General features: G+C 45.6%; 1 protein-coding gene across 6 annotated transcripts in view; it reads left to right on the top strand.

Annotated features, from left to right (window-relative positions):
• Positions 1-22,943, top strand: part of LOC148036641 (multisubstrate pseudouridine synthase 7-like) — a 215,077-nt gene that overhangs the window by 122,466 nt on the left and 69,668 nt on the right. For all 6 annotated transcript variants that reach the window (XR_015690970.1, XR_015690969.1, XM_087678678.1 and 3 more), the window contains one exon: positions 22,261-22,325. Coding sequence is in view for 4 of the 6 variants with exons in the window: in XM_087678678.1 (XP_087534804.1) it covers positions 22,261-22,325 (65 nt within the window). In the remaining 2 variants the exon portion in view is untranslated. The remainder of the gene's footprint in view (positions 1-22,260; positions 22,326-22,943) is intronic.

The raw sequence follows: 22,943 nt of genomic DNA, 5'->3' as shown, positions 1-22,943 counted from the left end.
TGAGGGAGGTGTCTCCTCCAAATAGTAGGGGGTACCTAGCTCGGATTGTGATGTAGGCTTTGCATATGCAGATGTAGTGCTCCTTGCTGTCCACCTCCTCTTGGCATAGCCTGCAAATCTGCTCCACTTGGGGAATGTGGGCTGCCCTCTGGGTCTCAATCTCAAGCTAGTGGAAGGATACCCTGATCTGGCCAATGGCTACTCGTCTCTCATGTAACATGTATACATCTAGGTATCCAGGTCTCTCAATGAAGCCATCTACTATAATCTGAGAGAGAGAGAGAGAGAGAGAGAGAGAGAGAGAGAGAGAGCATTTAATACAAATCCGAATTTGTATTCGGTTTCTATTGTCAGGTGTGTGAGAGAGAGAGAGAGAGAGAGAGAGAGAGAGAGAGAGAGAGAGAGAGGATCTCGATGGCGCGCAACAGGATGGCGATGGCGAACCTGTCCGCGACCTGACTGCGGCAGCGCCTTCTCTGCTTCTCCGGCTCGTCCAGGGCAGCCCGTCGTTTCCTGCAGGTGCGAGAGAGAGAGAGAGAGAGAGAGAGAGAGAGAGAGAGAGAGAGAGAGAGAGAGAGAGAGAGAGAGCGAGCGAGAAGACAGCAGTATGGCTGGCCTGGATATGGATTTTCTCGACCGGACGGTGGCAGCCCTTGGCCCTGATTCCGATGCAGAGGAGCCAGAGGATATGGTGCCATGCACGGAGGAGCTGCCTCCGGGTTCTGAACTGCCGGGTTCTGAACTGCCGCTTGCTGGCAAATGCTCCAAGCATACTTCTGATGAGCCAATGGGTCCTCATGAACGTTCCTATGCGCAAGTGGCCTCTGATCCTGTGGATTCGCAGGAAATTGACTGGGAGCATTTGCTAGACTTTGCCAATACTCTGCTTGGCGATTATGTCCAGCATAATAATGAATCTTTTTCTGAAGCGGGAACGGATGATGCGCTGAAAGCCACGGTGGACCCCAAATCAGTCTTGCGATCCTTCTCGGTATTTTATGATCGTGCAGTTATACTTTTCTTCACTGGCAGGATCCCAGTGCTGTCACATATTCGCCAGTGGATGCACCATTTATTGCAAGGGGAGTGTGTTGAGGAGATCTTCCTTGGACCTCGCGGCTTTTATGAGGTGCTGTTGAAATCGGAAACGCATCGAGCTGAGCTCCTGTCCAAGTTGCCACTATTCTTTGATCGCCGCTTGGTCCATGTTGTACCGTGGCGCCCCATGGCCGACTTCCAGCGTCTGCTTCAACGAGAATGCCCGGTGTGGGTGGAAGTGGAAAATTGTCCGGCGCTCTATTGGCCAATGTTGAAGGATGCGATGGCGGTTGTGGGAACAGTGCTGGTTCCCCCAAGCCTCAGGGCAATGAACCGCAACCGTTTATGCATGTTATGGGACACGGCCAGGAAAAGGCCCGCGTGGCTTCGCCTCAATTGTTCAGGCATGCATCCTCTGCATTTTTGCTTGAAATGGGGCAACTTTGCGGGACACTGCTTTTCATGTGGTAAATTGGGGCATTTCATGGCTGAATGCCCTGAAAGGCAACCGTCTTCGGAGGATGCGCAGGTTGTGCTGCCCAAGGATGACATGGTGCTTGATGCCCCGCCCCAGGAAGCCCTTCAGTCACCTCATGTCATGGATAAAGGCAAACAACAGGTCCTGGGTTTGGATTCCCGTCGCACTGACTGGATTGAGGCACGTCCCAAAAAAGGTAAAAAGTTGGATGCAGGCCTGGCGGATCCTGGGCCTACTGCTTTCCAGGATTCCGTGCGCACGTATACGCGCAGAAAAGAAATGGTCACTTCACAGCAGGCTGCGCGTACTACGGCCCCGTCCGCCCCCCGTAATCAGTCTCCAAGGAAAGTCTATACCGACGGCCCCAAAGGCCCTCCTGCTAAGCTGGCGTTTGATACCAAAGGTAATGTGATTACACCTTGGGATCGGCGTTATCCCCGCCCCACTCCCAAGGCAGTGGAGTTCCCTTCTACCTCTAAAGCAAATCGCCAGAATTCGTTTGCAGTATTGGCTGATTTTCTGGATGAGGGCGTCCTGAATGCTCTCGCGGAAAAGGTGAAATCGAGGCAATAGACGCCTCGTTCCTGATTTCCTTTTTTGAAGATATATGAAGATAGCCACGTGGAATGTGCGAGGCATTTGCTCTCGCCATAAGCAACATGCCATGTGGACCGTCTTGCATGAGAACCAGTGGGATGTATTGTGTGCAGTTGAGCACAAAAGTCACGGTGAAGCAGGAAAAGTTGTAGATTGTCATGGATTCCGTCTGTTTTATGCAGGCACCCATGCTACACACTATTCGGGCGTTTTGATGATTGTCCATGAGAAATATCAGCCTGTCCTTATTAAAAATGATGTGCAGGGCCGCTTTCTGGTTATCGAAGTCTTATTTGAAGGAGAGATTTTATGGTTATTGGGCCTCTATGCTCCGAATGATCCCGCATCCCGACGGGATCTTTGGTCCACTTTGCAGGCCTCCATGTCACTTGGCCGAAGGGGGTTTTTGATGGGAGATTTCAATATGTGTGTTCACTCTTCTCAGTCCACTTCAGGGCATTCGGTAATGGATGCGCCGGAAAGCGGGGTGTGGAATTCCTTTGCTTTGCACGTACTTAAGCAGGATCTTTGGTCGTGGCTTCACCCTTCTTTTTCAGGGTTTACTTTTCATTCCGCACAATATGCAACTACTTGGTCGCGGCTGGACAGAATGTATATCATGCAGGGGGACGATTTTCTTCCCGAGATGCTGGAAATGAAGGTCTTGCAGCAGTATGCGTTGTCGGATCATTTCCCCCTCCAGCTTGAGATGCGGGCACAATCTATTGCACCTTTTATGCAGTTGCTGGATAGGCTCCCTTTACGTTTCAACTCCTCTTATTTGAAGCATTCAATTTTTCAGGGCTATATGCAGCAATTGATTGAGAGGTTCTTATTGGACTTCGCCTCTGAGGGCTTGCCTTCATTTGCACGGTTGCTCTCTAATGTACAGCGGGTTGCTCGGCATTATGGGATCCATCATGCCTCGCTTTGTCGCCGTCGTCGATCTGCAGCAGAGGAGTTACTGGCTTTGGTCCGTTCCTTGCTCCTGGATTCCCCAGATGATGATTTTCTGCTGTCATTGGAGAGGCGTTTGGTCCATCTTCTTCAAGTATTTCAGTTGAAATCTTATCAGCAGGCCAAGCTGCATAACTTGACTGACACATTGCAAGATAGTGCCTGCCAGTCTCATAAGTTCTTTCGCGCCTTGCATGCGTCTCCGGCTGGCGACAATATGACCAGACTCCAGGATTCGGAGGGTTGCATGGTCACTGATCCGCAGACCATTGTCAATATGTGCAGAAATTATTTTATGGAACTTCTTGGTTCTTCTTCCTTGCCTTCTAGCCAGGTTACGCATGCCCGCTCGGTCGTCTATCATCTGGTCCGCCAGCAGGTTCCATTGGATATGCAAGCCACTTTGGAGGCGGATATTTGCGAGGAGGAGGTTATGGATGTTTTGTTGCACCTGCCGACGGATAAAAGTCCTGGCTGGGATGGTCTCACTAATGAATTCTTTCAGACCTCGGCCACGCAGTTGGTGAAGCCATTGGTAGTCATGTTTCAGCAGGTTTGGAAAACAGGGGTCATGCCCTCCTCATGGAAAGAAGGCCTTATCAAATTGATTCCAAAGGTCCCTTCGCCGTCAAAGCTGCAACATTGGAGACCAATCTCTTTGATGGGCTCCATGTATAAAATCTACTCCAAAGTGCTGGCGAATCGGCTTCACAAGCACCTTCCCGCTATTGTGCATCCTCTCCAATATGGTTTCATTAAGGGCCGCAACATTCTGCATAATATCTTAAATGTGCAAATGGCTATTGACTATGCGCGACACTCCGGTCAGGAAGTGGTATTGATTCAATTGGACTTGGAAAAGGCGTTTGATTATGTGGACTGGTCTTTCATTGCAGATCTCATGTCTGCTATGGGCTTTGGTACCCGGATGTCCCGATTGATCTACACCATTAGTGCTGCGGCTTCCTCCAGAGTTATGCTCAATGGTGGGGTTACAGAGCCATTTGTCCTTGCACGCTCAGTCAGACAGGGTTGTCCTTTGAGTCCTCTCTTCTTTGCCCTGGCGACTCACCCGGTCCTTTCAATGTTATCCTCCATGGCAGATTCTGCTCAGCTGGCAGGGTTGTCTCTTCCTTTGGGCCAGCACTTCATTAGCCAATCTTTGGCTGATGACACCTTTATGATTTTGCAGGCGGACAGGGACAACATTCGCAAGGCATTAGATGTTTGGACGCTTTTTGGTCAGGCCTCTGGGCTTCGCATCAATGCCTTTAAGTCAGCCATTCTCAGTTGCACGGAGCCTGATTTACAGTCATTAGGCTGGCAAGGCCAGGTGGTTTCCCGTGGCTCTATTATCAGGCATCTTGGATACCCATTGGGGGTGGATGTACGGCCAAAGGACCTGTTGGAGTGGATTTCACAAAAACTGGCGGCGAAGTTTATGTATTGGAAGTCGCAAGCGTGGCCCTTCCATGTCCGCCTCAAAGTGGCTCAGTCAATTATGCTCCCAATGCTAACGTATTTCCTGCCATTGTTGCCATGGACGCCTACTACTTTGAAGGCTCTCACTCATCCCATCCGTTTCATGCTATGGAAGAAGGATTCACTGCAGGCAGGCATTTCATGGATTTCATGGTCACATACATGTACCCCTAAGCGCATGGGTGGTGGAGCTATTTTGGATGCAGAAACTCATATGCTAGCTCTCCGTTGGTCCCTTTTTCGTGCCATGTGTGTGGATCATCACCCGTGGACCATCATAGCTTGTTATTTTCTTGAGGACAGCGGGCTCCGCCATGGTAACACCCGGCTTCGGGCCTCCTGGTGGCATGTCCTTAATGCTGACTCCCGTTTTTCCAGTCCCTCTTCCGCTTTGTTACTGCACTTGGTCGGCTCTTGGAAAGTGGTGCTCCAAAAGGCCCGTTGGCACCCGGTAGGGGACCGCTTGCAGACTAACTCCTTTCAGCTAGAATTGTTGGCAGTATCGAGACTACTTTCATGGGAAGATAAACATCCGCTCGGACTGAGATTTAACCGCATGGCCCGTTTAGGTGTGACGTCGGTTGCGGATGCTACCCTTGCCACTCGCAATGTCCTCGTATCGTTTCGGACTGCTAGGCGACTTTTCAAGATCTCGCGCAGATACCATGATTTATGGGGAAAGCTTTCGTCGGAGCTTTAGGGTAGGCAACCCTTTCCTGCCCTGGCTGTGGATCGCCCTTGGCAGGACTGGGACCTTGCAGGCTGGTTGAGTCTGGAAAAGGCCTCTACTAATCAGGTGTATCATCTTCTCATTCAGGATCACCAATGGTTGGGTGACAAAACTAATACTGTTTGGGGACTGCGGAAATCGCTGACATGGTGGCAGACAACGCTGATGGAGGGCTAGCTGAATAAGGCACCTTTCAAATGCAAGGTCTTTCTTTGGCGGGTAATGATTGGTGGTCTTCCTCTTGCCTCGGCCCTTGCCAAGCGTCGCATCTCGAATGGCAATTGTTTCTTCTGTACCACAACGGCGGAATCGGCCCGACATCGTTTTCTTTCTTGCCCGCTCGCTAAGAATATCTGGTCACTCTTGTCGCACATTTGGCGCACTGTGGTGGGGTCCTCACTAACTCCTTTCGACTGGGTTTTTGTGCGCCCGAAGTATCCCACACCGCCACAGTTGCATATGAAGATCTTATTTCACTTTTTCAGATACTGGGGATGCTGGCACATTTGGACCACGCGCAATGCTTTTCTCTTTGATTCGGCCTCTAATGTACCGCGCCATATTGCCAGGCTTAAAGGCCTCTTGCATTGGCAGCTAGATCTCATCCGACACTCCGACTTGCTCCCTCGGGAGGATTTGCTTCCTTGGCATATGGCAATTGCCTCTGGGTCGTTGCCATGATTGGTGTAACTTTTTTAGTGCATTACTACGGGGATTTCCCACACGTTGGCCTAGGGCCCTCGTGCCTCTTGTAATCAGAAAGAGAGAGAGAGAGAGCGAGAGAACTTCTTCACCTGATGGCTTAGTGTCATCAACTATCTTGTAATCAAGTAATCTTGTATTTTTTTCGTAATTAATACAATTACCTTTTACGAAAAAAAAAGAGAGAGAGAGAGCATTAGATGTTTGGGCTCTCTTTGGTCAGGCTTCTGGTCTTTGCATCAACGCTTTGAAATCGGCCATTCTCAGCTACACGGAGTCGGATTTGCAGTCACTGGACTGGCAGGGAATGGTTGTCCCCCATGGCTCCATTGTTAGGCATCTTGGGTACCCTTTGGGTGTTGATGTTCCCCCAAAGCAGCTACTATAGTGGATTTCACAGAAACTGGCGGCTAAGTTTCTGTATTGGAAGTCTCAAGCCTGGCCCTTCCATGTTCGCCTCAAAGTAGCCCAGACAATTATGTTGCCAATGCTTACATATTTCTTGCCATTGCTACCCTGGACTACTTCTACACTGAATGATCTTACTTAGTCTATTCGTTTCATGTTATGGAAGAAGGATTCCTTGCATGCAGGTATTTCCTGGATTTCTTAGTCGCATGCACGCACCCCAAAACGCATGGGTGGAGGGGCTATTTTAGATGCCCAAACTCATATGCTGGCACTCCGCTGGTCTCTTTTTCGCGCCATGTGCTCGGATTATCATCCTTGGGTCGTCATAGCCCGTTATTTTCTTGAGGACCACGGGCTTCTACATGGTAATACCCAAATCTGCAGTTCTTGGTGGCATGTTCTTAATGCCGATTCTCCGTTCTCTAGTTTTTCCTCATCTCTGCTTGCCCATTTGGTGTGTTCCTGGAGATTGGTCCTCCGGAAGTCTCAGTGGCATCTAGCGGAGGATCGCTTAGCCACTAATTCTTTTCAATTGGAACTGTTGGCAGTCTTGCGGTTAATTTCGTGGGACTATAAACATGAGCTTCGACCACAATTCAACCGCATGGCACGTTTGGGCTTAACTTCGGTCGCGGATGCCACCCTTGCCAGTCGCAATGTGTTGATGTCGTTTCGTACAGCCAGGAGGCTTTTCAGGATCCCTCGTGGATACAGGTATTTATGGGAACAGCTTTTGATGGTGCTTCAGAGCAGACAACTCTTTCCTGCCCTTGCTACGGATCGTCCCTGGCAAGACTGGGACTTTGCAGGCAGGCTGAATTTAGAAAAGGCTTCAGCTAACCAGGTGTATCATCTTCTGATTAAAGATCATCAATGGCTGGTTACTAAAGCTAATACTCTATGGGGATTGCATAAATCCCGGTCATGGTGGAGGGTAATTGTGATGGAGGGCTGATTAAATAAGACACCATTCAAATATAAGGTCTTTCTTTGGAGGGTGATGATTGGTGGTCTTCCGCTTGCTTCAGCTCTTTCCATCAGCTCTTTCCAAGCGCCGAATCTCCAATGGCAACTGTTTCTTTTGCACCACCACTGTGGAATCCGCCCGTTATCGTTTTATTTCTTGCCCCCTTGCTCAGAAAATCTGGTCATTCTTGTCAGCCGTCTGGCGAGCAGTGGTTGGTTTCTCGCTATGCCCGTTTGATTGGGTTTTTGCGCAGCCCAAATATCCCACACCGACACAGCCACATATGAAGATCTTGTTTCACTTTCTTCGATATTGGGGCTGTTGGCACAACTGGACCATTCGGAATGCTTTCCTTTTTGATTCCGCTTATAATGTTCAGCGGCATATTGCTAGGCTTAAAGGTCTCTTGTATTGGCAGATAGATCTTCTCCGGCACTCTGACATACTCTCTTGGGAGGACTTACGTTCCTGGCATATGGCAATTTCCTCCGTGCCTTTGCCATGATTTTGTAACTCCTTGGCCGTCTGGTTCTTGTAAAGAGTCAGTGTGTACACACGATGGGGTACAGCCATCGTGTATCTTGTAATCATGTAAACTTTTTCGTAATTAATACAATTACCTTTTACGAAAAAAAAAAAGAGAGATGGTCATGCTGCTCTATGCGTGCTCCTATCTGGCACCCCCCAACTGAAGTGCTCTAAGGTCATGTTGCCTCGGGACCTGCAACCTAGCACTGGAATATCCTGCAGGCTGCCCATCAACCTGCATGTTGGTTTGTCCTTGCAGACACACACACACACACAGTTGAAGTGGAACAGGATCGTGATGGTCACCTGTCCTGTCAACTAGGGTTTGCACCTACTGTGGACTGCCCACCCTATGCCTTCTCGTTTGCCTATCTTGCCCTGCCACTTGACTGCCTTCCATTTGACAGCTCCTGCCCTGTTTATCTCCAAGCTGATATGGCCTTCTGCGCCTTCTGCACAAGGGGTCGCCCTGTGACCTTGCGACTAGCGGCCTGTTTCATGGCCTGAAGGCTGCCTGTTCTACTGTTCGTGGCTGTCTCGGGCCGGGGATCCTGTCCAGCATGCAGGTATGCTGCGTCCCTTGAACTGTCCTGCTCCATACCAACATCGGGCTGCTGCACTCAGCTGCACCCTGTGCCCTTGCCTTTTTGAGGGCACTGCTGCGCCTTCTCTGTTTGGGGCTGATGCCTATCCATGGACTATGCTGATTTACTTCCCATGGCCAGAGACCCGGCCATGGATGTTGAAGATGACGCAGCAGAAGAATATATGGTTCCCTGCACTGATGAGATGGCTTCGTCACCCTGTGATGATGAGCCTTCTATCAAATGCAGCAAGCATGAAGAATTTTCTGTTGCACCAGAGGCCCTTTTCCTTTACCGGATTTGCAAGAGCCTAATTGGGAGCAGCTGTTAGAGTTTGCTAACCCTCTTTCGGAGGAGTATGTTGAGCATAATCATCGAGAGATTCCTGCCTGCATGGAGGAAGAGATCTTGGACGCATAGGTGAATTCCCACGAGGTTCTTCACTCCTTTTCTGCCTATCATGAGCGAGGTACATTCTCTTCTTTACAAGCCAGATCCTTGTCCTCACTAAGATCTGTCAGTGGTTGGTATCTCTTCTTTAGACTGGTGGTGTGGAGGAGATTTTCACTAGTCTGCGTGGCTTCTATGAGGTTGTGCTTCGCTCTCCCTCAGCTTGGGATTTTCGTCTCCATTAGCAGCCCCTCTTTTTTGATAAACAGTCGGTGCATATTGTTTCTTAGCATCCAATGGCAAATTTCCAATGTTTGCTCAAGCAGGCATGTTCCGTATGGGTGGAAGTGGATGAATGTCCGACTGTCTATTGGGACCTCCTCAAGGATGCTATGGCTACTGTTGGCCATGTGTTGGTGCCCCCTAGTTTGAAGGCAGCTAATAGAAAGAGGATGTGCATGCTTTGGAATAGAGCTAGGAACAGGCCCAACTAGTTGTGCGTCAATTGCAATGGTATGCAGCCTCTTTGGTTTCGCCTCAAGTGGGGTACTTTTGCTGGACATTGCTTCTCCTATGGATAGCTGGGTCACTTCTTTGCAGAATGTCCAGATAGAAAGACTACCTTGGTGGACTAGCCTATGGATAAAGAGCAAAACGTGCCCCCCGTCTTGCTGTGCAACAAATTATTGAGCCCAACCACTCAAATTCTAAAACACTAGCTCCTTTAAATTTGGGGACACAAGGATGGATGGAAGCCCACCGCAATAAAGGAAAAGCCAGGGAGTCTTTTGTGCCGGCACTACCTACTGGCCCTTCTTCATCATTGGACCCTCTTCACACTTACGTTGTCGAGATGTGCTAACGACTTTAGCCTCTACTATTGCCAATGATCCGAAGCCCCCCAAAGTGCCGCAACAACAACAACTTGCATTTGATCCACCAACCTTGATGGCCTTTGACGCGGATGGTTGAGTGATTACTCTTTGGGATCGCAAGTACCCAGGTTCTACCTCCCACCCTGTAGACGGACCTTTCTCCTTAGGGGCTGATCCTTAGAGGCCCAATCATTTTACAGTGCTAGGAGACTTCTTTGAAGACGGTGTACTGGACACATTGGTAGAGAAGGCCCCAGGACCATGTGGCAAAATCTCAACATCACTCTTGATCTTGTGTCTATTGAGTCCTGGGGTGCCTCTTCCACACTTGTCCTTTTGTGTTTGTTGAATCCATTGCAATTGGTTTATATATGATGGCCTAGAGCCACTCCCAACTTTGTAATCCTATGATCCTGTACTTTTTTTCGTAATTAATATAAACAACCCATCACATAGAAAGAAAGAAAGAAAGAAAGAAAGAAAGATCTATTATCGTCTCTAAAAGGCCAGAGTGGCCTATGAGACCATAACCAATACAACTGGTATCATCATCTCTCATTAGATAAGAAGAGATAAAATTTATGTGTAAGTTTATATGGTATATTGGAATGAGATGTATGGAAACTGAAAAAATTGAAAAAGTTGGAAAAAGACCTAAGTTTAAAAAGATCAAGAGTGTAGGGTATCTCTCCCTCAGTCTATGGAATCCACCAAGACTCTGCAAGCTACCTCCGATTGAGTCATCACGCCAATCTGCCTGTGTATCGAGCAATTGTGATGCAAATGTGGCGCATATGGGCACCCCTATGTTGCTGTATAGGTACTCGAGGGTGTCGTGCTCTGCATAGCGTTGTAGCTCTGTCAATTGTGATGCCTCCTGATGTTGTATCTCGGCAACGCTTATTAGTAGGAGATGTAGTGTCTCGGGTGGTCGCGGTTGGGGGTTCAGCTACGCTCAAGTTGTCTGCAACTGCTCTCTGGAGGGGTGGATGATGCTGGGGTCGCCTCCTATCTTGTAACAATAATGCTCTACGTCATTGGAGCTCCAATAAGAAAAGGCCCAGACATCTTTGGTCCTCATAGTCCATCACCCGTCTTAGTGGTCTAAAGCCCTCCTTAAAGAGGCAATGATAGCGGCCTCGGATATCATAGTTTACAGTACATCTACAAATGTAGTGCTCCTCTATCTCTAGCTCCCATCCATAATGTGGCACAACCTCTCATCGGCTGCAATATGGCTCCATCAACCTGTCTCAATCATTAGCTGATGCGATGAGGTGCGGATCTGACCAATAGCAACTCGAAGTCCATGGGACAGTTGAGCATCCATGTATCTAGGCCTCACTATGAAATCGTCATGAGAAAGTTCCAAGAAGTGACTTTGGCATTGTGCCATTTTTGTGCCTAATGGGAAAGGGAGCTTGGACCAAGTCCTTTCTATAACCACTTTAGTGATGTCTGCCCTGATCACACTATTCAACTTTGCACGACTAAGGCTCAAAGTAGGGCAATCGAGGCTGTAATCAAACGGTGGTAGCCTATCTGTACTCATGCCATGCAAATTCAACCACGTGCTCATGTGTGCATACCAACACTATCTATCTCCCTCTGCTGCAAGCTATCTTGAAGACTCTAGCGCTAGTCTAGGATATCGGTCTTTAGGGAGTTGCCATATCCTTTGAAGGAAAGTAATTGCTTGGAATATTGCCTCAACTACCATGGGTGCAGCGCCTAATTCTGCCCGGATGATCTCCTGTGGTACTGAGGCTTTTGCCCTTATCATACGTGCTATCATCATGACTAGCGGTCTTTCCATGTGTTCCCAGCCATCATGATGTTGTGCTTCCAGTCCATCACAGTCCATAAGTGGCATCCGTCTAGTATGATAAAGGCTTGGGCACCAAATGGCTACCCCATAGAGCAGTGTGGGCTTAACTAAAGTGTCAAAAAGTCACAATTTGGTACAAGGCTCTTGAAACTGTATGTGTGCACACTACGGCTCTAGAGTATCCAAAGCTACATATGCCCGTGCAAGCCTAGCCTTGGAAGTCTCCTTCCATGAAAACTGTGGCCCCTTGAAAGTGACCCCGAGGCATACATATTGTCTAACCATTTCCACAGGCTGGCCGTCATACATAAAGTAATGCTCTGAGCGTGTCACCCAAGCTGCTGAGGTGTTAAAGACCATGATTTTAGTCATTCCGAGATTAACCTTGAGACCTTTCTCTTCACAGAACATATGCAATGCATCCAGATGCCATTGTAGTTCCTCTGGTGAATTGGAGATAAGCACCATATCATCAGCATATAACAAAATTGGTATCAATACCCCAGCCAAGCTGGCTCCCGTACCACCCCACCTCTGCATATAACCGGTGATCTCGTCAATGTACAGTCCAAACAGCAAAGGAGAGAGGGGACAGCCTTGCTTTACACCCACCATACTAGATACTGAGTCTGTTGTGCCTCCAGGCACTCGTACTCTCCCTGTCACAGTTTCATACAATGCATATATACACCACTGCATATTGTCCTTGACCCCAATGGCTCGCAACCTTTGCATGAGCCTTGCACGTGGCACAGTATCAAAGGCTTTGCGGAGGTCCACAAAACAATAGTAGATTCTTTGCCTCCGTGATCGTCCCTCCTTCACAAGCTCCAGCTTGGTCTGTTGAGCATGAGCACTTCTTTGTATTCAAGTTTTTTCTGAAGTAATATAATTAGCCACACTTTATTTGCAAAAAAAATCGTCACACTTACACAATCGCAAGTGCAACACTACGCATTGAATTATGTTAACATATGCGAATGCGTCATTCACGTACCACACATTATCGTCACACTTATACGAACCACACATTTATTTAATAAATATTTATTTATAGGGACAAAGTAAAGTATCTTATATTCATCAAGAAAAATACATGTGATGGTTGCTAGTGATGGTAGATACAAAAAGCCGATAGCCAACAAGAACTCTCAATCATTCCTTGGCTTTTTCATCGGTGGAGAGGAGGGGCCAGCTTCCGATGAAAATATAAGTTCCTTCTTTGCTTCAAAAATGATGCGCTCCCCCTTAAGCTCTTTCTCCAGGAGAAGCGAATCTGACACTTTAGCAAGGTCACCTAATGTAGCAAGCACACACATTGCTCCACCACGCGTTTGGTCAAACAAGTAAAGAAGCTTTGACCGCTTGATTAGCACCACCTTCTCCAAGCTAGATGTCACAGGTATCGCTCGAAAAGGTCCAAACTTGGTCAAAGCTTTAATTTTCATGATTATTTCTTGCCCTCCAGGTGAGTACTTCTTATGGAAGACCACCAAATCTGTAACAAGGTTGCCAATGTACTCCTTCAGAGCTGAATCCTTCCGTCGATCCGCATGTCGAGCTCCTCCTTGCCTTGATGCAAACTCATCTATATATAATATGTCCTGAATGACAAAGTCAAATAAAAAAATATATTTAGCGACTAACCTAGAGTTATCAGAAAGCGATGAAACTTGACGGTAGGGTGCGTCGGGTCCCCAGGAGTCCACTAGTGAAATCTTGGCAAAAAATGATGTCTGCAGCTGCTCTGCTGTCTGAAGTCTGGCGCCTGGGGCCACAATTGCAGGCATAATTTTTGGCCAAGATTTCACCGGTGGACTCCGGGGGACCGGACGCACCCTAACGTCAAGTTTCATTGCATAAAAATATATGGTAGTCAGAAATCTCACCTTCTCCAGATCATCTTGTATCTTCATTTCCTTGTGTGTTAGGGAGGCACCTCTTTGGGTAGAGGGATCTACAAACTCCTTGGTAGGAAGGTGGGGCCTTGGTCCAAACAAATCATGTTGTAGTACTTTAAATTCAGCATCCGGCACAAGGTAATCTTCTTCAACCGAGGTAATATACTCCTATGCTGCTATGATGGCACTCACAGTATCTAAGCTTGTGCCATCATATCTTCCAATCTCTGTCATTGTCGGATGCACATCCATGTAATTATAATCGATCAGGTCTTCCATCGAATCCCTGACTAGGATGGAAAACGACTCTTCTTCCTTCATTTCCAAGTATTGCAGCACATTTGATAGAAGCAAGTATTGTACACCATCTACTTCAATGGGCGTCAAGGAGGCAAGGTTGGGTTTGCCGACTTGTGGTTGTTCTGAAGAAGATGGCACCATGAGAGCCAACCCTTGCTCTGCCACCACCCGATGTTCCTCTTCCATATTTATGAGCTCTTCAATCGGTTCTTCTCCCGGGTATGTGATAGCAACAACCTGTGGAGTTGTATCTTTATCGCTCTCCTCCTCTAGGGGTGTATCCAATGCAAGGAGGTAAATTGCCAATGCACAATCACACTCCACGAGATCCAAAGGTGATGTACCTGGTGCACATACTCTGTGCAAAGGATCCACACGGGCCAGACACCTATTCACCACTTTTTGGTGATTCTTCCTTGCCTGAAATACCATGAGCTGTTCCAGAGGCACCCAAGTCATGTCGGATCCCTTGATGGCGTATGTATAGGTAGCAATGGTGCTCGCAAAGTCTTCCAAAATCTGAAGGGGGGGATCCAACGATGAGTGCTTGCTTTCAAGGTTGAAGTTCTTAGAGAAAACCTGGAATATCTTGTCATCCTGGTTGGCAAAGATAGTCTCGCGGATCCACTCATCAAAGTGTGCGCGAGCATCCATTGTAGTAGGTAGGAGGGATGTGGTGGATATAAAGAGATGAAGAGAGAGTGTGAAATGAAATAATGAAACAAGAACTAAACTAGTTCTACCTTAAAAACCTGAAGTTTTAAACCATTAAGGGTTGTTTGCATACGATATTTAGTTATGGCTTTACTTACGTCTTTGTAAAGTTTACATGCATATGTAAATGTGTTGATGTGGAAAGTGTATAACAAGTGTGTGATTTTGCATAAATACCATAATTTTTAAATATTGCAAGTTTGCAAGCGACAATATTCTATTGGTCAAAAAAATCCAAAAATTTATAGGTGTTGGATATTACAACTTGTGGTGTTGGGATTTTTAGGGAGACTCTACAATTTCTAAAATATGTGGAGCCACATACTTTCCGTTGGTAACAGTATCCTCAGCTCGGCTTTGAATTTTCCTGCCATCTAGTTAAATTAGAAGCTAACCGGTGGATTCTACATTAACATTGTAATTTCCTGGCGCATTATTCTCAAGGGCCAATCATCCTTCATTTGCAACACTTGGGGCTCGTGGCCCTCACAAACGACAGTAACATCCACAACTACACTTTCACGCATGTCTTGATCAAGGCACAACCATTTACCCTTGAGCATCCTCCATCTGCGATACTTGAACACTAGGCATAAAGTCTATCGTGTGACAAAGTACCTGTAATTGGAAAGTAAAGTTAGTCGATTCATCCCAAAGTAAGATAATAGTCAACTAAGAGGAATTTTACCTGAAAGCCATATTCCTTGTTGTGACTCGACACTCCACTGTGCCAGGACAGTGAGTTATTTTTTATGTCCAAGTTTTGCCTAGAATCCTTGTTACATAATCCTCTGATGCATTTTTTATGACGTACGTGCTTTTGGTACGTCTCAAACTCTTAACATTTCTTGAACATGTGTGCAAAAATTGCAATCGGTATGAACCAGCTTAGATGTACATTCTTGGAGTCGGTGCTTGGCTTCATAGAATTCAATATGTCTGCTGAAATTTTTGTGCTACACATATGCAAAATGTCGCTACTATACAATGGGCATTCTATGCTATTGAGATTCGATATGTGCATAGACTCAAGAGTTCCATATTTTTACGACTTCCCTTGGGCAATATGTACTTGGAGTCATAGAGAAAGACAAGGTCCTTTGCGAGCTGCTTAGTTGTACACCCCTCAAAGAGCAATCTACCAATTTCGAGGTGGTAATACTTAAAAGAACCAGTGAAACTCTCAACATTTTGCCACTCATAGCAATCCGAAGGGTATACTTCTGTAAATACGAGACAAATTATTACATAGGTATCATGAAATTTCTCATTCTCAATGAGTTGCAAATACTTACTGTTTGCAATGTTTCGTTGAAAGGGCATAGTGGGCACAATATGTATTTGTTTTTACATGAATACATGTTGTACAAACGCCTCTGTTACAAGGTGAGAATCAACATTTCTTTGTCTAAGAGCTAAAATTTTACCCTTCGAGTGCTTTGATACATCTGCAATTGGAGATGCTTTCACCCTGAAAGCTCCCTTCATACTTGGACGCATATGTACCCAAGACGAGCAATGATATGTATCAGTGATCTAATTCCCTTCTTCATATTTTCTGTTACGTACTTCTATCGAGAGAATGCTTGTTCTTCTCTCAGGCATTATAACCTAGGCATTAGATATAAAGAAGTATATATTAACCCCTAAATAATAAACATTTTAAATCTGTCTAGTAATCACCAATATGCCATACAAATCAACATGGCATTAAGAGATGCTTATACTTTTGTAAACAGACATAAACATTGATATCAAAACGCATGTGGATATATACATCGACACAAAGTATAGATTCAATTTCAAGGCATCACTTTAATCATACAATTTACATGAAATATAATGAAAAGAATAGCACAAGAATACTTAGAGAATTTTGCCAAAATAAATTTTATTATAATGAAGTGGAGTTTGATTTGACTCAATACATTGTATGAAATGTGGGTATTATAGAGTAGTTGTTACAAGGATAGCAGCCACATGGCATGCAAATCTTAATAGGCACATTGGATTGACACCTGAGATATTCTAAGAGTCAACACATTGTGTGTTATACGGATGATATGATACAAGAGTTTCATGGATCATTGCCAATTGGCATGGAGATCTAAATGGACACATAGGACCAATAAAGCAGAGGTTTTTTGACATCAAAATAGTTGATTGAGAATTATATGCTTCACCTAAACCTTGTACAATACTTGCATGTATAAAAAAACACCTACATGAATCCCTTTTAACAAAAATACTTGTATGAATCTCTTTTAGCAAAAAATATCTAGATAATTGCATGAATAGAAGCAATACAAAACATCGCCAATTTACCTATAAGCTGATCTGTTGAAGATAAGATTGAATCATTGCTAATCAAAACCCATTACAAATGATGGACATAAGAAAACATCAATCCCATCAAACATAAAAGTCACTAATTAAATGAGTAAATTTTGGTACCACAAATATGGTAGATTTACCTGTGAATTGAGCTTCAGAATCTGTGCTCTACCTTGTGTTAAATGCTGCAACAACAATTGATTCTTAAGTTAGAACTAGCATCAAACCCTATTGTAAAGATAGTAGAAAAGAGATAATGCAAAGAGGAAAAAAGAGAGTGTGTAAGAACGCGAAAGAGAGAAATAAATGAGCACCTATCCAATCTTGCCCAAATTGATCTCTGCAAAAGACAATAGCAAGAGTTAGTATTTACATGAAGGTATACTGAAAAAATAGTAGAAAAGAGGAAACACAAAGAGAGAAAGAGAGAGGGAGAGAGAGATGAGCACTTATGCAATGTTACCCAAAATGATCTCTGCAATAAAACAACAACAAGGGTTAGAACTAACATTATATTATATTGAAAAGATATCAGCAAAAAAAAAACCAAATAGAGAGAGAGATTAACACCTTTGCCTCTTGCTCCAAATAAACTCTGCAAGAAAACAACAATTAGAACCAACATCAAATTCTATTGAAAACACAACATAAAAAAGAAACAACACATAGAGAGAGAGAGAGAGAGAGAGAGAGAGAGAGAGAGAGAGAGAGAGAGAGAGAGAGAGAGAGAGAATTTACGGAAAAAAAAAGAGAGAGAGAGAGAAAGAGACCTCATGTCGGCTATGGGCTTTGGTACCCGCATGTCCCGATTGATCTACACCATTAGTGCTGAGGCTTCTTCCAGAGTTATGCTTAATGGTGGAGTTACAGAGCCATTTGTCCTTGCACGCTCGGTCAGACAGGGTTGTCCTTTGAGCCCTCTCTTCTTCGCCCTGGCGACTCACCCGGTCCTTTCAATGTTATCCTCCATGGCAGCATCTGCTCAGCTGGCCGGCCTGTCTCTCTCGTTGGGTCAGCACTTCGTTAGTCAATCTTTGGCTGATGACACCTTTATGATTTTGCAGGCAGACAGGGACAACATTCGCAGGGCATTGGATGTTTGGACACTCTTTGGTCAGGCCTCTGGGCTTCGCATCAATGCCCTTAAGTCAGCCATTCTCAGTTGTACGGAGCCTGATCTACAGTCCTTAGGCTGGCAAGGCCAGGTGGTTTCCCATGGCTCCATTGTCAGGCATCTTGGATACCCGTTGGGGGTGGATGTACGGCCAAAAGACCTGCTGGAGTGGATTTCACAAAAACTGGCGGCGAAGTTTATGTATTGGAAGTCGCAAGCGTGGCCATTCCATGTCCGCCTCAAAGTGGCCCAGACAATCATGCTTCCAATGCTAACATATTTCCTGCCTTTGTTGCCATGGACGCCTACTATGTTGAAGGCCCTCACTCATCCCATCCGTTTCATGCTGTGGAAGAAGGACTCACTGCAGGCCGGCATTTCCTGGATTTCATGGTCACACGCATGTACCCCTAAGCGCATGGGTGGAGGAGCTATTTTGGATGCGCACACTCATATGTTAGCTCTCCGTTGGTCCCTTTTTCGTGCCATGTGTGTGGACCATCACCCATGGACCATCATAGCCCGTTATTTTCTTGAGGACAGCGGGCTCCGCCATGGCAACACACGGCTTCGGGCCTCCTGGTGGCATGTCCTTAATGCTGACTCTCGTGTTTCCAGTCCCTCTTCCTCTTTGTTACTGCACTTGGTCGGCTCTTGGAAAGCGGTGCTCCAAAAGGCCCGTTGGCACCCAGTAGGGGACCGCTTGCAGACTAACTCCTTTCAGCTGGAAATATTGGCAGTCTCGAGACTCCTTTCATGGGAAGATAAACATCAACTCAGACCAAGATTTAATCGCATGGCCCGTTTAGGTGTGACGTCGGTTGCGGATGCTACCCTTACCACTCGCAATGTCCTCCTATCATTTCGGACTGCTCGGCGACTCTTCAAGATCCCGCGTGGATACCGTGCTTTATGGGAGCAGCTTTCGTCGGAGCTTCAGGGTCGGCAACCCTTTCCGGCCTTGACTGTGGATCGCCCTTGGCAGGACTGGGACCTTGCAGGCCGCCTGAGTCTGGAAAAGGCCTCTACTAATCAGGTGTATCATCTTCTTGTTCAAGATCACCAATGGCTGGGAGAGAAAGCTATTACTGTTTGGGGACTGCGGAAATCGCTGTCATGGTGGCAGAAAACGCTGATGGAGGGCTGGCTAAATAAGACACCTTTCAAATGCAAGGTTTTTCTTTGGCGGGTGATGATTGGTGGACTTCCTCTGGCCTCGGCCGTTGCCAAGCGTCGCATCTCGAATGGCAATTGTTTCTTCTGTACCACACCGGCGGAATCGGCCCGACATCGTTTTCTCTCTTGCCCGCTCGCCAAGAATATCTGGTCGCTCTTGTCGCACATTTGGCGCGCGGTGGTGGGGTCCTCGCTAACTCCTTTCGACTGGGTTTTTGTGCGCCCGAAGTATCCCGCCCCGCCACAGTTGCATGAGAAGATCTTATTTCACTTTTTCAGATATTGGGGATGCTGGCACATTTGGACCACACGCAATGCTTTTCTCTTTGATTCGGCCTCTAATGTACCCCGGCATATTGCCAGGCTTAAAGGGCTCTTGCATTGGCAGCTAGATATCATCCGACACTCCGACTTGCTCCCTCGGGAGGATTTGCATCCGTGGCTTATGGCAATTGCCTCTGGGTCGTTGCCATGATTGGTGTAACCTTTTCAGTGCATTACTACGGGGCTTCCCCACACGTCGGCCTAGGGCCCTCCTGTATCTTGTAATCAGAAAAAAGAGAGAGAGAGAGAAAGAGAAAACCTCTTCACATGATGGCTTTGTGTCATCATGTATCTTGTAATCCTGTAATCTTGTATTTTTTTCGTAATTAATACAGTTACCTTTTACGAAAAAAAAAGAGAGAGAAAGAGAGATGAGCACCTCTGTCTCCTGCCCCAAACAACCTCTGCAATAAAACAACACTAACAGTAAGAAACGACATCAAACCCTGTTGAAAAAATAGCAAACAAGAGAAAATGCAAAGAGAGATGGGCATCTGTGTTTTTTCCAAAATCTGGAGCTGCATGGAGAAGAAAGTGCAGAGGTAAGCATAACGCTCAAAACCCTAATTACTCTCAGCAGGAAGCTTCAATGGAGACGAAAATTCATGAGTATAGAGAAGAGAGGGAAAGTGGTCTGTTGCTCAACTTTTGGGTCAAACTGATTTCGTAAGAGGGAAAAAAACCGAAATTGAAAATTCTCCAAAAAAGGGGGGGAAATACGAGATGAGAGAAACTCAAATTTTGTGTACTATTCATTCTCCCTTTTTTTAATCCCCCACTACCCCTTTTTTTTAATAGAAAATCCAAGATTTGGAGAGAGAAGATTCATCCTCAATGGATGTCAACATCTAGCCTTCCTATTGGACAATCCAAAAGGCCCACATCTTAAACTATATTATTTTTAAGGGCCCATTTGTGAGTTCATTTTTTTCCTAATGTATATTCACACCACAATAAGGTAACCCCTAGGGAGTGCACATCTCTTTCATTGTAGATTCATGATACGAAGATGACATGAAGATTCCCAATGACATTGATGGCCCTTGCATTTCTACTCCCTTCCTTCTTTCAGCTCTGAGCTATGCCATGGAGCCTAGTCCCCATACCCTCCACAATAAAGATAAATCAGGCTGTGACATCAATCCTTATTACCACTTCTCTCCATGCTCTACTATTACTGGCCCATGCATAATGCTACCAACTAGGTTGTGGGGTGCCATGGAATTGGCACTCCTCCAAGAGGGGGGTAATGTTAACTGCCGGGTGGGTCATTCTTAAATCTTGAAGGCAATAGAAGGAAATAGTCTCACGAGCCCCCCCAAGAAGAAGGGGAGCAGCAAGTGCAGTGACACATGTGGCATGAGATTTTCGAAGTGCTTATAAATGTTGAAATTTATTTTGATGTACATATGAGAGCCAACCTCACTCTTGTGCAAATTGCAAAAATATATTTAGTTGGAATTAGATTTGCAATGGTTAGAGGGTTACGGCATGGCATATCTGTTCAGCGTAAATCAAGTGGGTCCTATTAATGGAGGCCATCTACATAAAAGCAAGAAGGCCGGACTTGAAAGAGAGGAGGGGCGCCCAACTTTGGGGGAAAACCCGCATTTCGAAAGACCCTATGTATACAAATAAAAAGTGAATGGATAAGGCCATTCTTGTGGTGTGCAATCTTAAGAGAGCTCTGTTGTTGTTTCTTGCTCCTACCTTCTTACTTGTGCGGAGATAGTGTGAGAGAGGGAGAGAGATTGCGTGAGGAAGAGTGAGGGACCGGTGCGAGAAGCTCTTCTCCTCTTTTGTTCTTTTTCTTTTTCTTTGTGAGGTAAGCTTGGAGCAATCAAGGCTATGGAGATGGAGCACAAGCATCACTTGAATTGTGGACCCATCAAGGAGCCTTCACATATACACTATGACGAGGAGGTAAATCAGTGAGTTCGATATGGTAAGCATGAGAGTCTGCCATGGTTATATGACAGGTACCTATAGCCATGTCCATCAAATTGCTTGAAACAATAAGCATTCCATCAAGTCCCACATGGTCCGCAAAGCTTTAGTGAAGTTGGCGATGTCATCAAACATTTTTGTTTGGAGAAAAAATGCCATCAAATGTTTCTTAGCAATCTGAACAGTGGGTCCTTCTTTCTTTCTGATTTTTTCTTCTCTAAAGTTTTTGTATCTCCTTTTTATTGCCTCCAAATTTTCTCTTTTAACCTTTCCTTTCTCTAAATTTTAGTGTCGACATCACGTCTGTTTGGTTATCATGCATAGAAACCTGTTTCCTCTATATTCTTTGCACCCAAAGAAAGCTGCACATTCCCCAGCTGCACAACTACTCAGTCTAGTATAGCAAGTTGCACTACAATTCGTATATAAAAGTTTCCTGCTTATGAAACATGTTTCTAAAAAAAAGTTGATTTAGTAAAGCAGAAAAACGTGATTTTAAGAGGCAAAAATGTTGAGGCCTTGAAGGAATACTCCTCTTTAGTCATGTACCATGGTGGATTTTGCCTAGTATGGAACATAAGAGATATATCATATTTCAAGCTATATACATTATTTCTAGTTGCTTTACTCTACTCTGCATGAAATTTATTTCATGCTATTCCTCAACTTCTAGGAGAGTGTTTTCCATACAACAAAACTCACATTTTTTGGATCTTTTAGCTGTATTGGTCTTATGTATGTATCAACTCGTTTTGATATTCAAATAAGCAGCTTTGAAAATGTTGAGTGGTTTCTGTTTGTGTAATTTGCAGAACCTAAATCCTACAACCAAATTCACTGCTTTTGTTCCTGTGCTGAAAGCTTGTAGTTTCTGGTAATGCAGGTATCTGCACAGCTATCAAAGCTATCTTTGGAATCATGCTGCAAGCAGAAGGGTGAAGTTGTATGGTAAGCATTATCCAATATGATGTAAGGTCCTTGTTTGCTTACTAAAGGTTCAAGTTTCTTGCTCTTAAGCTGAGTTCATACAAAACTTAAAAGCTATTTCTAGAACCGAAAAATGCATGATATAAATATAAATAACAGGACTTCACAATCCCCCCCCTTCTCCTCCCCGGGATTCCCCCTTCCCACCCCCCACAACAAAATCCTGTCCTGCCAAAACCTCTTCCCAATTTGAGTTGATGGATCAGCATGGTGTTGAGACTATTAAGGAGGTCAGCTGATGGCTTTCTAGCCCCATAGCATTGACTTCAGGCTGCCCTTTATGTTTGAACTTGGGTGGTTGCGTAAGATGTCCATCTCCCCTGAAGATCTATGTGCAGGTTGCATGAAAGCTAAAGATGGTAGATTGCAGCTGTGGGTGCCGCTGAGTGTCGTTGTTTTTATAACCCCTAGCTTTGGATTTGGCAGTTCTGGATGTAGATAGGATGGTTTCTGGAGTTCTTTGGTGTGACAGAGATGTTGCGATTGCAGATGCTTGCTGCTAAGCAGGATGAGAGCTTGACTTTGCTGCACCTTTGTGACATTAAGTGAGAGTGGTGGGTGGGCACTGGGCTGCAGATT

The sequence above is a fragment of the Lygodium microphyllum genome, chromosome 5 (genome assembly GCF_053477565.2).
Source record: "Lygodium microphyllum isolate KBCC chromosome 5, Lygodium_microphyllum_v1.1.10, whole genome shotgun sequence".
Lineage (NCBI taxonomy): Eukaryota > Viridiplantae > Streptophyta > Polypodiopsida > Schizaeales > Lygodiaceae > Lygodium > Lygodium microphyllum.
This window is presented reverse-complemented; position numbering and strand designations above follow the sequence as displayed.